Below are 17,568 nucleotides of genomic sequence, written 5' to 3' on the forward strand. Positions count from 1 at the left end.
AGGAGAGACAGTGTGAGTGAGAGGAGGAGAGGCTCGCGCTGACTCACCGATGGTGGTGATGACGGTGATGGCGAAGTAAAACGATCCGGCGAATTTCCACTGCACGCCGGCCCGGTGCGGCTCGGCCTCCATGATGATGGTCTCGAGTTTTCGGTAGTCGTCCTCGCTGATGTTGTACTTGCCCTGCAGCCGCTTCTCCTCGGCCTGCAGCTGCTCCTTCTCGCGCATCTCGAAGTCCGACTCGAGCGCGTCGAAGACGGCGGCGCCGACCAGCAGGTAGGTGAACGTGCAGACGATCAGGGACAGGGTCCGCACGTTCTGCCGCTTCATGGCGCCCCGGAGCCAGCCCGCGTGGGGCTCATGTCCCCGCGGATCCGCCGGGAGTGCGCGGCGGCGGCGGCACGGGCACGGGCACGGGCACGGGCAGTGGTGACAGGGGCAGTCGGGGAAGCTTGGGCACGGGCGCTTGCAGTCGAGGTCGCGCTCGTGGCTCAGGGACAGGCACAGCAGGCTGCTGGAGCGCCGCGAACGCGCGCCGTGCAAGCGCGGCACTCTGCGCAAGACGTGGCCGATGCAGGACGCGCCGGCGCGCAGTGCCATCAACCAGCCGCGCGGATCCGACCGCCGCTCATGTCACCGATGATCACGCGCGTCCTCGCGTCTCGGCTTCTCCCGCGGTTTTTGACACCACACACAGCGGAGGCGCGCCACGCCGACGGAGCCGGGAGCATCCTCACACATGTTTCCGCAAAGTTTTCGACCTGTTCATCGAGCCCGGGAAACGACTCTTTAATTTAAAAAGAAGAAGGAGAAGAAGAAAAAAAGAATTCCAGTTAGAAATGAGAGCGAACCGCTCTGATTATTCCTTTCTGCTTGCTTCTGATCCCGATCCTGGTCCTGATCCGTTCCGCGGTCCCCGGTGCGCGCGCCAGCCCTGAACACCGACCACATCACCAAACCCACATCATGCGTCGTCTCTCCTCCGAGCCCGCTCTGTCTCCCCACACCGGGTAAGGAGGAGGGAGGAGGGACAGGAGGTGGGGGGAGAGCGGGGGTGGATCAGACACACACACACACACACACACACACACACGGATTCACGTGAAACGTTCAACTGGTGCAGGAGAATCTTAAAGAGAAGCAACAACAGGTCTCCACTGATCAGAAGTCTCTCTCTCTCTCTCACACACACACACACACACACACACACACACACACTCTCTCTCTCTCTCTCACACACACACTCTCTCTCTCTCTCTCTCTCTCTCTCATTACTAACTACCCCCCTCTCAGTCACAATGTCACAGGATCCTTTGGGGGGGGGGGGGGGAATCCAAATCACGTGACTACAAAGTCAATTAGAATTCCTTCTGTCAGTTAACCTTTATTCGATTTTCGAACTCACAGGGTTGCCAGATTGTGGGACTTATTACACCATCCCAACGTGTCCCAATACAGCTGTGGCCAAAAGTTTTGAGAACAACACAAATATTACTCTTCTGCCTCAGTGTTTTTAACAGCAGGTCTTTTTGCCAGATGTTACTCAGGTCTACTGAAGTATAATTACAAGCATTTCATAAGTTTCAAATGATTCTTATTGACGGTTATATTAAAAGTCAATATTTGCAGTGTGACCCTTCCTATTTAAGATTTATTTATTATTATTATTATTTTATGCCGTCAATCAACTTCTGGGCCACATCCGAAATGATAGCAGCCCATTTTTGCATAATAGATGATTGTAGTTTGTGAAAATCTATATTTGCATCGTTCTCAAAACTTTTGGTTTATGGTTTGGATAGGACCTTTAACACACAGCTCAGCTAAGATACACGACATAGTGTGTCTCTCTTACAGAATAAAGTCCATCAGACAATATATTTACAATATATAAGTCAGATTTTGTGACCATGAAGACGGTCCCGGCCTCGGCTGATGCAGGCAGCCGCTCATTGAGGACTTGTGACTGCAGTCGCTTAACACTGTAGTTCAAGGACTGGAATTTCCTACAGTCTTGTACCTGAGCCTTCAATAAAGAACTGAACTCCATAATAACCTAAACATAGATGCAGATCAATCCCTGCTATCCGTTATCACCCAGGTGAGGATGGGTTCCCTGTCGAATCTGGTTCCTCTCATGGTTTCTTCCTACTGACTTTTTCCTTGCCTCACACATTTCATACTTATTTTCTTTTGTTTCTGTAAAGCAGCTTTGTGACAACGATTGTTAAAAGCGCTATGCAAATAAAATTACATTTGATAGATTAAGTTCCAGTGGGCACATGATGGCCCCCAAACGTATTAATGCCCCAGATTAGTCCTCACGCGTTGAAGACTTAAGGTCCTAAAGACCTCCTAATGTGTTGCGTATTTAAAGCTTTCTACAGCTAAGATAAGGCCTAGGGGTATATAGTTGTGTGCTACTCAGAACAATAAAATTACAAGATAAATAAAGCATATAAATCAAGGTAACTAATAAGTGAAACGAAGTTAATTGCAGTGTAACCGTAATGTGTAAGGTTATGTGTGGCAAAGTAACAACTGTGCAAATAGTATTAATTGTGCAAAGAATTACGTAATTGTGCAAAGACCAGCATAAAAGTGACAATGAAACTGAGTCTGTGCGTAATGGCATCATCTGTAATAGTTAGCGTAACTGAAGAGTAACTAAGGCGAACCCTAAACATAAACGGCGCTACACAAAAACCGTTAACAAATGAAACTAACCAAAGGAAGGAAAAAAATAATCCAAAAGGAATAATCCAGTTTGATCATCTGGATTAATGCTTTTCCTTCTTTAACCGCTGCATTGACGCAGGTGGCACCATGCAAGGTTTGTCTGACCCATCTGACCTTCGCCTTTCTTAGAATCCTTCCACACATCTCCTACGGCAGACTCGATTGAGAATGCAGCCTACTTCTGAGACTATACTTAGGTTCACTTTCACTTTTACACCAAAACAGACTTGCTAACAGCGACGGCATCTACTTTTAGTAACATATTTCACACCACAGACAGCGCTGCTGAATTCCGTATCCTGATTGGACAGAAGGTGCAGATTAACAGCAGAGAAACAATATTTCTCCTACAGATTATTGATCAGCTTCACACCAGCTTCAAATCGTCTCAAACCTGACAACGAGTTCAGTGTTTTCCCCAGTCACTAGATCTCTATCCAGTAGAGCGGCTGTGTGATGTAGTGGAACTGGAGATTCACATCATGAATGTACAGGTGACACATCCATGCAGAAAAAATTCCTCCTAAGGAATGCTCCGAACACCTCGTTGAACTTATGCCTTAAAGACGTACAGAAAAGGGCTCCAACCCAGTACTACTGTAATGTGTAAGACGTAATTCCCAACTTTTGACGTTCTTTCACCATGCGTTAACATCACTGTGTGTATTTCGCACTACTCACCTCAGTGACATCATTACAGTATGGTAAAATAAATAGCTAAGCTCAATTATTTAGATTGAAACATAAACGGTGGGATGTTAGTGATTGCTAGCTGCAGTGTACAGTATAAATATTAGCTGACTATTAATAACTGTGATATTTTCAATCATGATTCAAATGTGTGTTGAGAAAATACCATCACACTGTCAGACTGATCGGGCAGCCAAATGTCTTATTAATATACCAGTGTCATTCTTAAAGATAGCATCGCTGTATCTACTCTTAAAGGCTGCTTATAATGCTAAAAAAAATTGCTTTGTCTTTTTACCATAAATTTCTTCCAGCTTGATGATGTTCCTGTGAGATCCACAAAACCAGCTCCTTGAAGACAAAAAGTGAAGAGCATTATTATATAAAAATCAGAAGACATCTAGACACAAAGGTGTCGTGGTTGCAGACGGCAATTTGGGAACGCCAATTAGCCCAACCTGCATATCTTTGGACTGTGGGAGGAAACCGGAGTACCCGGAGGAAACCCACCAAGCACAGGGAGAACATGCAAACTCAACGCACAAAAGGCCGCGAATCGAACCCGGCTGGGATTTGAACCCGGACCCTGAAGGTGGAAGTCGACAGTGCTAACGACTACACCACTGCGCCGCCTGCTTGTAATACATAAAAACATAAATTTCCAGTTCTAGAGACAGAATTGTAGACATATTTGGATTGTCCTAAATATCTGTTAGGACGGGAAAATGAGCTAATTTCATCTGTCATGAAGCCCATCCTGGTGCCACATTTTCATTTTCAATTTTATTCATTTGGTTTTAGACCCTTTAGGCACCTACTGTACAATGCACGCTAAATTTCTTGTAAGTGTTAACCCAGCACATTAAATTTCCACCGCACACAAGACATTTTGGTTCCTTGTCATTATTTACCCTCACACTCTAGTAGGGCTTTAACTTCAATAAATATTCCAGCATATATTCAGGTTTTAAATCTTCTTATTCTTAATTATCTATTGTTCTACTCAGTCAGAGTTACTCAATATATTTTTAGCTAATGGAGGAAGATGGATGGAAAATTCCTCTTTTTTTTATTAGAGAAATGTTCGTTTTTATTGCTGAACTCCTACATCAGTGCAGCGTGCCAGGATAGCAAAAAAAAGTCTAAAATAGAATGTACAGTTTTAATGTACATGAGACTTGTGAGTGTGTGTGTGTGTGTGTGTGTGTGTGTGTGTGTGTGTGTGTGTGTGTGTGTCTGATTTCTAGGAACTTTTTAAAATAGAAATACAAAGTCCACCTTCGTAAATACATGATATATTTAAATATTATCTATTGTGAGTAATTCTTACAACCTTATTTATAAAATTCAGCAGCCTGAGGTTGGGAACTCCTGGCTTAGTCTGTGCTTGTATTTGATGAGTCAGCAAAATGAGATATCAGCATGTTTAGAATAAAAAACATGATTTAACAAAAAAGTAATAATTATTACACATTGTTAAACAATTTTGTGCATTGTTTCAAGCAGAAAGACCAAACTTTTATCAGTATGAATTTTGTGTTGTTTTGGAAAACACTATCACTCCACCTATACCGTCTATACTCTATATAGGATCAATAATAGTATTGGTATTTGTACTACTGTTCAAAACTTTTAGATCACTTTCTAACTCCATGATGGTTCCTGATTTTTATTTCTTTCTACATTGTAAAGGAATGCTGAAGGCGTCCAAAAAATGCATTAATCTCCTTTGAGCAGTTAATGGTGAGATGTTTCTGCTACTTCTGCTCTGTAAAGACTTCATAATGCCTTTAATCTGAGGTGCTGTTAATTGGTCATTTTTCAGGCTGATAACTCTAAATGAACTTCTCGTCTGCGCAGAGGTAGGTTTTGGTCTCGCCCTCCTGGGACGGCCTTCATGAGAGCCAGTTTCATTATGGTGCTTGACGGATTTTGCAAATGCACTTGACAATACTGTTCTTGCAAGAACTATTACAGAAAGGCCGACCTCTGTGTCTTATAATAACAACTAACTGTTGTTTTTCTTGTTGTTACGTAATTATCTAATTCTATAAGTGTTATTTTATAGTTTTGAAATCTCCAGTATTGTTGTAGAATGTAGAAAATAAATCACTAAACAAAAACAAAGAAATTTGCAAGTGATCCCAAACTTTAGAATGGTAGTGTATATTTAAAAAAATAAATTAATTAATAAATAAAATAAAATAAAATAAAAATAAAAAGTGTTAGGTTTTGTGGCACAAAAAAAGTGCCAAGTTTGTTGCAGGTCAAGAAAAAACATCCAAAAAAAAAAAATAATTCAAAAGCTTTACAGTTTACAGCAGCACCTGCCTCTTATTACAAGTATGCAGTGTTTAATGTCCAATCAGACATCAACCAACAGTATACTGTATCTGTACGTCTGTGGTCATATAAAATCTGAATAACAAATTTTTAGAAATCCTGATTAGAGAACGAGGCGTAGTAAACCAGGCGCACCAAACACAGCCACTTCTCACACACAGTATTTGTCTCCATTGTCTCCTGACTGGTAAAGGATTTGGTTTGTTTGTTTTTTGCTTTATAAATATTACTTTCATAAATATTGAAGTGCATCATGGCTTGCAAATGCAGCAAAACCAATGTTAGTGATAGTTTAAAGCTTCTAAAAGAAGCATTTATAGTGATTTTCAACAACAATAAAAATGTTACAGACAACTGTGTGCCTGCAGGCAATAATTTGCCAAACTGACTAAAAGTCTGAAAATGTTGTTTATCTCATTTTGCTGTCGCTTGTATTTTTGCCAGTCGTTTCCTTTTTTTATGGTGTGTCTTCTTGCCCAAGATTTTAAACCATGTTCCATTTCATTCTAAGTTTTCACCCCTAGTGTACCTCTGCCTGTCCATTTCTTTCAATAGTGTCTGCTGATGTTTTTTTCTGATTTGTCCTTAAGAGACAAAACATGCAAATATCTAATGTATGCAGTGGTGTCAAAAGTATTCACATTCATTACTTGAGTAGAAGAATAGATACTCTAGGGTTTCAAAAAGACTTCTTTAGAAGTTGAAGTATCAACTCAAGCTTTTTACTCAAGTAAAAGTGTAAAAGTACTGGTTTTAAAACTACTTAAAGTATAAAAGTAAAAGTAACGTGGGGGGAAAAAGCATTAGGGATAAAAGCTTAGGCTGTGCCACGGGCCTGTATACAGTACTGCACTAACACCTCATTAAAAAAAAAAAGAAAAATGTTTTTTTTTTGTTGTATTTTTTAACGGCCATAGTGATTTGGGATACTGTATATGGTAATTGAAAAAGAATGCATTTTAGTACAATGCAAATACATTAAAGAACCATATATGTGTACTACTGAGCATTAACATGTTTCATGGAGAAGAAGATATGAGAACTAGTTGCCTATAAGTATTTTAATGGTGCAAAAAGTCAAACTTCAGAGGCGTGTCATCAGAAACCTTTATTGGAAGGTAAATGTACATCCAAGCTTAGCTGCAGGAATCTGTGAGGCAACATACAGGAAAATTAGTGCACCCAGGGCAGGCTTAGTAACAATTACCCCTGTATGGTTGTCTACAATAAACATTAGTGCTGTCAGAATGAATGATTAATCCAAGTTATTATTTAAAAAAATTATATATATATATATATATATATAAAAACCTTATCAACCGAAAATGCTATTTTTTTCAAACGTCCTTGGAGTGGGTGACGTGACGTCATGTGCAGGTGCGATGGATCGCGTACCAACCAATAGGGTGTCGGAATGGTATTTTTATACTTCTCATCCAACCACAATCAAATTCTGTGTAGGAGTAACGAGGCTATTTTTAAAATGTAAGGAGTAGAAGTAAAAAGTCGGCTGAAAAATAATTACTCCAGTAAAGTATAGATACCCAAAATTTCTACTTAAGTAAGGTAACGAAGTATTTGTACTTCATTGCTTGACACCTCTGAATGTATTTAAATACTATGTTTGTATGCAGTTATGTTTACCTATAAATTATTTTGCACATGTTGTTGAAATATTGCTTTTCTGGTACTTAATCGCTCTAAATCCCTCAGACAATCTAATCTTTAGAGTGAAGGATCGATCCTAAACATGGTGCAAACTGAAAGCAATCCGGATAGTACAACTAAACCTGTTTAGTTTTCTGTTTCTCATTATGTTATTTATCAAAACACATATTTTGTCATCTTTTGTCATGAATTTCAATAAGAACATTGTGCTTATTTTATAGATTCAGTATGTGTTTGGGGCAAGACTTGGGAGATTTCTGAGGCTGATAACTTTAAATGAACTTTTCCTCTGTAGCAGAGCTAAGTGTTAGTCTTGTTCTCCAGGGAAGGTCTCCATGAGAGACAGTTTCATCATGGTGCTTGATGGGTTTTACAAACCCACTCGACACAATACTGTTTTTGTGAAAGCTGTTCCAGGACAGCTAACCTTTGTTTCTTAAAATAACAACTGACTGATGATGTTGTTCCATCCGTCCATCAGAACCTCTGTAGTCTAACTAGGGGCCGTGTAGACTAATGGTGATCATCGTATGTTTTTGTTGTTACTTAATTAACTAATACCATTTTTGTTATTTTAAAAGTCTTGAAAAAATCTAGCGTTGTTCTGGAATGTAGGAAAAAATCTAAACTTGACTGTTACTGGTAAATACAGTATTTGGCAGCACGGTGGTAGTGGTTAGTACTGTCACCTTGCACCTCCAGGTCCTGGGTTCGATTCCTGCATTGGATCTGTGTGCATGGAGTTTGCATGTGCATCCCCATGCTTGGTGGGTTTTCTCCGGGTACTCCAGTTTCCTTTCACAGTGCAAAAACATGCTTCTTCTTCTTTGTCTTTCGCCTGTTCCCTTTCAGGGGTCGCCACAGTGAATCATCTGCTTCCATCTAACCCTATCCTCTGCATCCTCTTCTCTCACACCAACTAACTCACTGCATCCATCCATCCAAATCTCCTCTTTGGTCTTCCTCTAGACATTCTGCCTGGCAGTTCCAACGTCAGCATCTTTCTACCGATATATATTTACAATCTCTCCTCTGAACATGTCCAAACCACCTCAATCTGGCCTCTCTGACTTTATCTCCAAAACATCTAACATGGGTTGCCCCTCTGATGAACTCATTCTTGATCCTATCCATCCCTGTCACTTCTAAAGAGAACCTCAACATCTTCAGCTCTGCTACCTCCAACTCCGCCTCCTGTCTTTTCTTCAGTGCCACTAGAGCATCGCTGGTCTCACCACTGTCCTGTACACCTTTCCTTACATTCTCGCTGATACTCTTTTATTGCACAACACACCTGAAACTTTTCTCCACCCATTCCAACCTGCCTCTACCCGCCTCTTCCACACTCTCTGTTGCTCTGGACCGTTGACCCTAAGTACTTAAAATCCTGCACCTTCTTTACCTCTGCTCCCTGTATCCTCACCGTTCCTCTCGGGTTCCTCTCGGGTTCCTCTCATTCACACACATGCATTCCGTCTTGCTGCGACTAACCTTCATTCCTCTGCTTTCCAGAGCTTACCTCCACCTCTCCAAATTTTCCTCCACCTGTTCCCTGCTCTCGCTACAAAGCACAATGTCATCTGCAAACTTCATAGTCTACTGTCATCCATAGACTCCTGTCTAACCTCATCTGTCATCCTGTCCATCACCAGAACAAACAAAAATGGGCTTAGAGCTGATCCTTGATGCAGACCAACCTCCACCTTGAACTCTTCTGTCACACCTACAGCACATCTCACCACAGTCTTACAGCTCTCATACAGGTCCTGCACCACTCTAACATACTTCTCTGCCACTCCAGACCACCTCATACAATACCAAAGCTCCTCTTTTGGCACCCTGTCATACGCCTTCTCTAAATCTACAAAGACACAATGCAACTCTTCATTACCTTCTCTGTACTTCTCCAACAGCATCCTCAAAGCAAATACTTCATCTGATGTACTCTTTCTAGGCATGAAAACCATATTGCTGCTCACAAATTCTCACCTCTGCCCTTAACCTACTGTAGCTTTCACTACTCTTTCCCACAGCTTCATTGTATGGCTCATTAGCTTTATGCCTCTGTAATTGCCACAGCTCTGCACATCTCCCTTGTTTTTAAAAATCGGCACCAATACACTTCTCCTCCATTCTTCTGGAATCCTCCCACTCTTTAAGATCTTGTTAAACAAACTAGTCAGAAACTCTACTGCCACCTCTCCTAAGAACTTCCGAACCCCCACAGGTCTGTCATCAGGACCAACAGCCTTTCCACTCTTCATCCTCTTCAGCGCCCTTCTCACCTCACTTTTGCTAATATTTTCTATTTCCTGTTTCACAACAGTCACGTCTTCTACTATTTGTTCTCTTTCATTTTTCTTATTCATCAACTCCTTAAAGTACTCCTTCCATCTTCCCATCACCCTCCTGGCATCTGTCAGTACATTTCCATCTCTATCTTTAATCACTCTAACCTGCTGCACATCCTTCCCATCTCTATCTCTCTGCCTCGCCAACCTGTACAGATCCCCCTCTCCCTCCTTTCTGTCTAGCCTAGCATACAAGTCCTCATATGTACTTTGTTTGGCTTTTGCCACCTCTACCTTCACCTTACTCTGCATCTCCCTGTACACCTGTCTACTCTCTTCAGTCCTCTCAGTGTCCCACTTCTTCTTAGCTAGCCTCTTTCCCTGTATACACTCCTGGACTTCCTCATTCCACCACCAAGTCTCCTTGTCCACTTTCCCCTTACCTGATGATACACCAAGTACCCTCCTACCTGTCTCCCTGTCACATTGGCTGTAGTTGTCCAGTCAACTGTAAGCACCTCCTGACCACCCATAGCCTGTCTCAACTCCTCCCTGAAGACTTCACAACATTCTTCCTTTCTCAGCTTCCACCACTTTGTCCTCTGCCCTGCCTTTATCCTCTTCACCTTCCTCACCACCAGGATTATTTTACACACCACCATTCTGTGTTTTCTGGCTACACTCTCCCCTACCAACACTTTGCAGTCACTGCCAACTACCAACACTTCTGCCTCTGCTCTTATATGTCACCCTATGTTCCTGCCTCTTCTGGAAAAAAGTATTTTCTACTGCTATTTTCATCCTCTTTGCAAAGTCCACCACCATCTGTCCTTCTACATTCCTGTCCTGAAGACCAAACCTGCCCATCACATTTTCATCACCTCTGTTCCCTTCCCCAACATGTCAATTAAAGTCTGCACCAATCACCACTCTCTCACCTCTGGGGATGCTCTGCATCACTTCATCTAACTCACTCCAGAATTTCTCCTTCTCTTTTAACTCACATCCTACCTGTGGGGCATAACCACTAACAACATTGAACACCACCCCTTCAATTTCCAGCTTCAGACTCATCACCCTATCTGATACTCTCTTCACCTCTAGAACATTCCTAACAAACTCCTCTTTCAGAATTACTCCTACTCCATTTCTTTTCCTATCCACACCATGGTAAAACAATTTGAACCCTGATCCTAAGCTTCTAGCCTTGCTACCTTTCCACTTGGTCTCCTGGACACACAGTATATCCACCTTCCTTCTCCGATCATATCAACTAACTCTCTTCCCTTCCCTGTCATGGTCCCAACATTCAAAGTTCCTACTATCACTCCTAAACTCTAGCATTTCCTTATCTCTCTCTGCTTTCGAACACGCCTTCCTCCTCTCCTTCTTTGACCAACAGTAGCCCAATTTCCACTCGCACCCTGTAGGTCAACAGCACCAGTGGGGGTCGTTGTTAACCCGGGCCACGACCGATCCGGTATGGGAATTATATTCGTGATTCGCATCATTGATTTGGCAAATGTTTTACGTCGAATGCCCTTCCTGACACAACCCTCTGCATTTATCCATACTTGGGACCAGACTTGGGTTAGTGCAAAGACATGCAGATCAGACGAATTGGGTTCCCAAACTGCCTATACTGTGTTGTATACAGTATGTTAATGTTGTGAACAGCCGTACAAAGTGTGAATAAATAAAATGGTCACCACTGGCCTCTATAGTTGGGCTACAGAGGTTCACATATACAGTGGTGTGAAAAACTATTTGCCCCCTTCCTGATTTCTTATTCTTTTGCATGTTTGTCACACCTAAATGTTTCTGCTCATCAAAAACCGTTAACTATTAGTCAAATATAACATAATTGAACACAAAATGCAGTTTTTAAATGAAGGTTTACGTTATTAAGGGAGAAAAAAAACTCCAAATCTACATGGCCCTGTGTGAAAAAGTGATTGCCCCCCCTTGTTAAAAAATAACTTAACTGTGGTTTATCACACCTGAGGTCAATTTCTGTAGTCACCCCCAGGCCTGATTACTGCCACACCTGTTTCAATCAAGCAATCACTTAAATAGGAGCTACCTGACACAGAGAAGTAGACCAAAAGCACCTCAAAAGCTAGACATCATGCCAAGATCCAAAGAAATTCAGGAACAAATGAGAACAAACGTAATTGAGATCTATCAGTCTGGTTAAGGTTATAAAGCCATTTCTAAAGCTTTGGGACTCCAGCGAACCACAGTGAGAGCCATTATCCACAAATGGCAAAAACATGGAACAGTGGTGACCCTTCCCAGGAGTGGCTGGCCGACCAAAATTACCCCAAGAGCGCAGAGACGACTCATCCGAGAGGTCACAAAAGACCCCAGGACAACATCTAAAGAACTGCAGGCCTCACTTGCCTCAATTAAGGTCAGTGTTCACGACTCCACCATAAGAAAGAGACTGGGCAAAAACGGCCTGCATGGCAGATTTCCAAAGCGCAAACCACTTTTAAGCAAAAAGAACATTAAGACTCGTCTCAATTTTGCTAAAAAACATCTCAATGATTGGCAAGACTTTTGGGAAAATACCTTGTGGACCGACGAGACAAAAGTTGAACTTTTTGGAAGGTGCGTGTCCCGTTACATCTGGCGTAAAAGTAACACAGCATTTCAGAAAAAGAACATCATACCAACAGTAAAATATGGTGGTGGTAGTGTGATGGTCTGGGGTTGTTTTGCTGCTTCAGGACCTGGAAGGCTTGCTGTGATAGATGGAACCATGAATTCTACTGTCTACCAAAAAATCCTGAAGGAGAATGTCCGGCCATCTGTTCGTCAACTCAAGCTGAAGCGATCTTGGGTGCTGCAGCAGGACAATGACCCAAAACACACCAGCAAATCCACCTCTGAATGGCTGAAGTAAAACAAAATAAAGACTTTGGAGTGGCCTAGTCAAAGTCCTGACCTGAATCCTATTAAGATGTTGTGGCATGACCTTAAAAAGGCGGTTCATGCTAGAAAACCCTCAAATAAAGCTGAATTACAACAATTCTGCAAAGATGAGTGGGCCAAAATTCCTCCAGAGCGCTGTAAAAGACTCGGAAAAATCGGGATTATTATTCCATCAAATACTCATTTTTTTTATGTTATTTAGCCAAACGATTAACACAATCTCTTTACAAAGTATTTGTATTTTCTTTTATTTGAGTTATTGAATACTGCAAATACTGTATGATCTTGCGTTAGTTTGCTGTGTTGTGATGATGCCATTCAATATAAATATACAGACAATAACAATAATTATATTATGAATTTAGAAGAAATATTGTCAGCAGTTCACAAAAAAATTAAACAAAACTGTAATCAGGATTTCTAAAAATTTGTTATTAAAATATTATATGACCACAGACACACAGATACAGAATGTTGTTTATCTCACTAACACATCTACCTGTAAGAAAAAAAAAAACATAAGAAACTGATTATTTTGCAGTGGGCTCTTATTTTTTTTCCAGAGCTGTATATATAATTTATTCATAACAGAAAAAAATTATATGATTCAGAATAATATTTTGCACCGTACCTCCAGGTCTCGTTGCAGAATAGACGTGACTGGTTTCAGTAGCTGAACCTCTCCATCCAGTCAATCCACCATGTTTTCATACCCTTTTTCAAACCAAGTCAGACTTTGTTTAGTAAAACTTTGCGTCTCGCAGCATCAGCAGTTTAATTAACAACAACAATAACCAACATTTGAAAGAATATTATAGAATTGGAAATATATACCGTCCTAAAGCTGATCTCTCTCCCAGTCCAACCAGTTAACTTTCCATAAGTACTTTTAATTACATTATTTAAATCCATAAACCAATTCCTGTATAACATAAATCTTTATATAAGAGAAATAGATATCGTCTTATATTAGCAAGAAAATAAGATTTTTACATCCACAAAACAGCAGAACAAAATAAAAAAAAGTTGCATACTTAAAAGTCATGTAGATAAAAAGGACAAAACAAAACAAAAAAACAAAACAAAAAAAAAATCATTGGAAATCATGTTTATATTTAAACATGTTTGGTGAAATTATTTTTCCTTGGCTCAGAGATAAACCTATATGTTCCATTTTTTTTTTTTTTGAAAGTTCTTTTTTTCCTTCTGATTTTAATTAAAAGACAAAAATAATAAACATACCATTCTGTTTTGTCTCAAAAAATGTCCTCAGTCTAAACCATTCGATCGCTGACTGTGTACTATAATTAGCAACACTTTTATTTTAATTAGTGTAGTTATTTTAAGCGCGGCCTGTTCCTGATGTCTCTTCATTTATCAAAAAAATGTTAAATTTCCTCCTCATCTTACAGTGTGACCCTGGCTCATAGATAAAATGATTCATCACATAATAATCCGGCAACGATCTCGAGCTGACATCGGAGCTGTCATGATGCTGTCAGTGTAATGTGTTTGTAATAACCCGAGGCGCTTCGGAATTCGTCTGAGTGTGTGTGAGAGTGTGTGAGTGTGTGTGTGTGAGAGTGTGAGTGTGTATGTATGAAGCATACGCCACTGGAGCGTCGTGGAACGCGGAGATGCGGCTGCTGAATGAGGCGAGTCCGTGCACTGCGTTTGAACTTCAGTTATGTTTAGCTTCATTTTCTCACATTTCAGTTCCTCCTCTGTTTCTCCACAGCACTCGCCCACACATACGCTATTTCTAGAAGTGTAAAAGAGAGAGAGAGAGAAATATTGAAGATTGATGAAAGATTATTGCACACTGAGAGCGCGGAGCCGTTCAGAGCGCGGCCACGAGGTCAGGAGGTCGCAGTTGTAGGAAAGTGATTTCTAACATTTTTACTAGAACTGCTTGAATGAAATCATCTTCTTCTGGCTGTTTTAGTGGGAGGTCAGCTGCAGGTGCACGGTTCCTCAACTACAAAGCAGACGACGCTGACTGATCCATGATGCTGTGCTCCACTCCGTGAGATCTCTCAGTTACAGGAGCTGTCATGAGCTGAGTTGTGTTTATTGTTAACGTTGAATAAGGGTAAAGGTCAGAGATCAGCACCTGTTACATTCGCCCCTGACGTCCTACTGAATGGTGTGTGTAAATGCCAGGTGGAAAGGGTGATGAACATGGCACCAGTACTGTACGTATAGACCAGTCTTATTCTTTACAATAGAACTTCCTAATCATTTCTTCAGGAATTTGTCCATTTTCACGATTCCTACTGTAGGGAATTTCAAAAGCTTAAAAATGAAGCTTCCATATTTTCTCTAAAGAAGGAATACCCACCAAGCATGGGGAGAACATGCAAACTTCATGCATACAGAGGTGGGAATCAAACCCAGACCCTGGAGGTGCAAGGCGACAGTGCTAAAAACGACACCTCCTTCCCTCTAAGAAAGGGAAGAAATTTCTTTTTCATTGGAAGATGTATAAAGTGCAATCCATTTCTTTGGAAACAAAATTATAAATTATCAAACAAATCCTTAGCTGGCACAGTTGCCTAGCGGTTAGTACTGTTGCTTTGCAATTCCAGGGTCTGAGTTTGATTCCTGCCTTGCCTCGGGGTCTGTGTGCATGGAGTTTGTATGTTCTTAACATGCTTAGTGGGATTCTTCCAGGTTCTCCGGTTTCCTCCCACAGTCCAAAGACATCCAGGTAATGCTAATTGGAATCCCCAAAATTTCCCTTAGTATATGCATGAATGTTGACTGAAGGTCCAACCATAGTAGTGAAATGGGAATACAGTGGTCACCATTGGTGTCCACAACCCTAGTTGGACTACTGAGGTTCTGCGATGGATGGATCGATCGATTGAAACAAATCCTTAAGAAAACAAGTCTGCATGTCAACTGGATCCATTTCTGGACTATACTAACTGACCTTTTTTCTCTCAAAAATGAGTAAAAAAATAAACAAATAAAAAAATATTGATATTTAATCAACAATTAAATAGTTTTTACTAACTAATTGTGTATGTATTGAAGGATCTCATTTCCAAGCCACCTTCTTCTTCTTCTTCCTCTTCATCATCTTCTCCTTTTTGCTGCTCCTATTACCTCTGCACTAAGACACTTTGTTCCATGCATATTTGCACACACCGTAGAGTAAATTTCAATTTGCACAGTATATTTCTATTTTGTACATCCTATTTCTATTTTTATTTTTAGTTCTATTTTTTCATAGCACATTTCTATTTTTATTTTTAGTTCTATTTTTCCTAGTTTAATTTAATTTTGTAATTTAATTTCTATCGTATTTCTTTTATTCATATTTATTTCTTATTTGTAAAATTTAACTCTCTTCTAGGGTCAATGGCAGTCGTATAATACATTTCACTACATTTCGTACTGTGTATGTTTGTGTATGTGACAAATAAAATTTGAATTTGAATTTGAATTTGAATATTAGATCTTATATTAGATGCCCCAGCAGATCTTCAGATCTACATATTTAATTTGGCACAGGTTTTTATGCCAGAGGCAAGGAATCAAACGCTCACCATACCATTAAAATCAATTCATCTTCAATAAAAACTTTTTTTTTTAAGTTTATTTGTTAATTTAAATACCTTTTTTATACCAAATGACACAAAATTCTGAGGATATCACAAAAAAAAACCTCTCTTTGATCTTAGCTTCCAGACATGGAGGACTCTAATGGTCCTCCATGTCTGGAAGCTAAGAACCCGTAATTATCTAATAATCTCCCAGCCTAAGTGTGTGTATGTAATAACTGGAATCTTTTTTTCCTTTTTGGAGGCCAGGAGCTGTTATCCAGTAAAACAATAAATAGACAAATTTGTCCCTCTAGTGCAACCATTAGGCTTTTCATTAAAAAATGGCGATGTTGTTGTTTAAAAGTTAAGAAACCTGAAATATACAGTACATTTACACATGCAAACCTTTTTTGTTTAGACCAGATTTATGAATAATGGAGTGTTGTTAAAGCATCAGCTACATTTCTATGTGCTTCAAGGTTTAATTTGTCCCTCCTCCTCAGGGTCCCTTATACCAGAGGTATGAGAAATGGACATTTTTTAAAGGCTGTCAGAAACACAATTTTACTTAAAAAATTAAGTTTTCCCTAAAAGTGTCTCTGTATTAGAGATCTTTCCAAGTAAACTGCTTTTAAAAAAATGTAATTAACAGAAAACAACATTATTAAGTTTTTTTAAGCTAAGAATTGCTTCTTATCCACTGAAACCCTAAGGAACCGCTAAACCCCAGAAAGAGAGAGAAAGAGAGAGAGAGAGAGAGAGAGAGAGAGAGCCATAAGGACATGTCTTTAGTTGTCCATCTTGAGAACCATTAAAGGTTCTTGTTTTGGAAAAGCCTTCAAAATATCACCCTGCATCCAATTTTAAAAGACACTATTGGACAAGTGTCCATAGATCACTTGTCCATGTCTGTGGAGAACGAAAAAGGACAAGAATGTGACCAAAAACTGTGATTTTAATTAAATCTCTTGAACACACATTTGTCACATTTTTATTAGCTGTGATCTTTTTTTACATGAACTCTATAATATAAACCTATAATTTTCCTAAGATTATGTGTATTATCTGGGTAAGTGAGAGAGTTACAAACACCAAATTATTGCTCATGATTTTCTTCTTAATACCTAGAAGCTATAAAGGTTCCTTAAGCCTCATTAAATTGTTAAGGATCCTTAATCTTGTTAAAGTGTATAACTCATGCAATTTCCCTTTGGGATTAATAAAGTATCTATCTATCTATCTATCTATCTATCTATCTATCTATCTATCTATCTGGAATATTTTCTCTGTTGTATGGTTCTACTTGGAATCTTTATAAAGGCACAACAAAAGTTTCTATTTAGGATTTC

At 40.1% G+C, this 17,568-nt stretch overlaps 1 protein-coding gene across 1 annotated transcript in view; it reads right to left on the reverse strand.

The window, feature by feature from the left end:
* kcnk9 (potassium channel, subfamily K, member 9) overlaps window positions 1-841 on the reverse strand; it is a 70,843-nt gene extending 70,002 nt beyond the window's left edge. The window contains exon 1 of the mRNA XM_053488601.1: window positions 48-841. Coding sequence (XP_053344576.1) covers window positions 48-600 — 553 coding nt within the window. The 5' untranslated portion in view covers window positions 601-841. The remainder of the gene's footprint in view (window positions 1-47) is intronic.
* Window positions 842-17,568: the final 16,727 nt, after the last annotated feature.

The sequence above is a fragment of the Clarias gariepinus genome, chromosome 2 (genome assembly GCF_024256425.1).
Source record: "Clarias gariepinus isolate MV-2021 ecotype Netherlands chromosome 2, CGAR_prim_01v2, whole genome shotgun sequence".
Lineage (NCBI taxonomy): Eukaryota > Metazoa > Chordata > Actinopteri > Siluriformes > Clariidae > Clarias > Clarias gariepinus.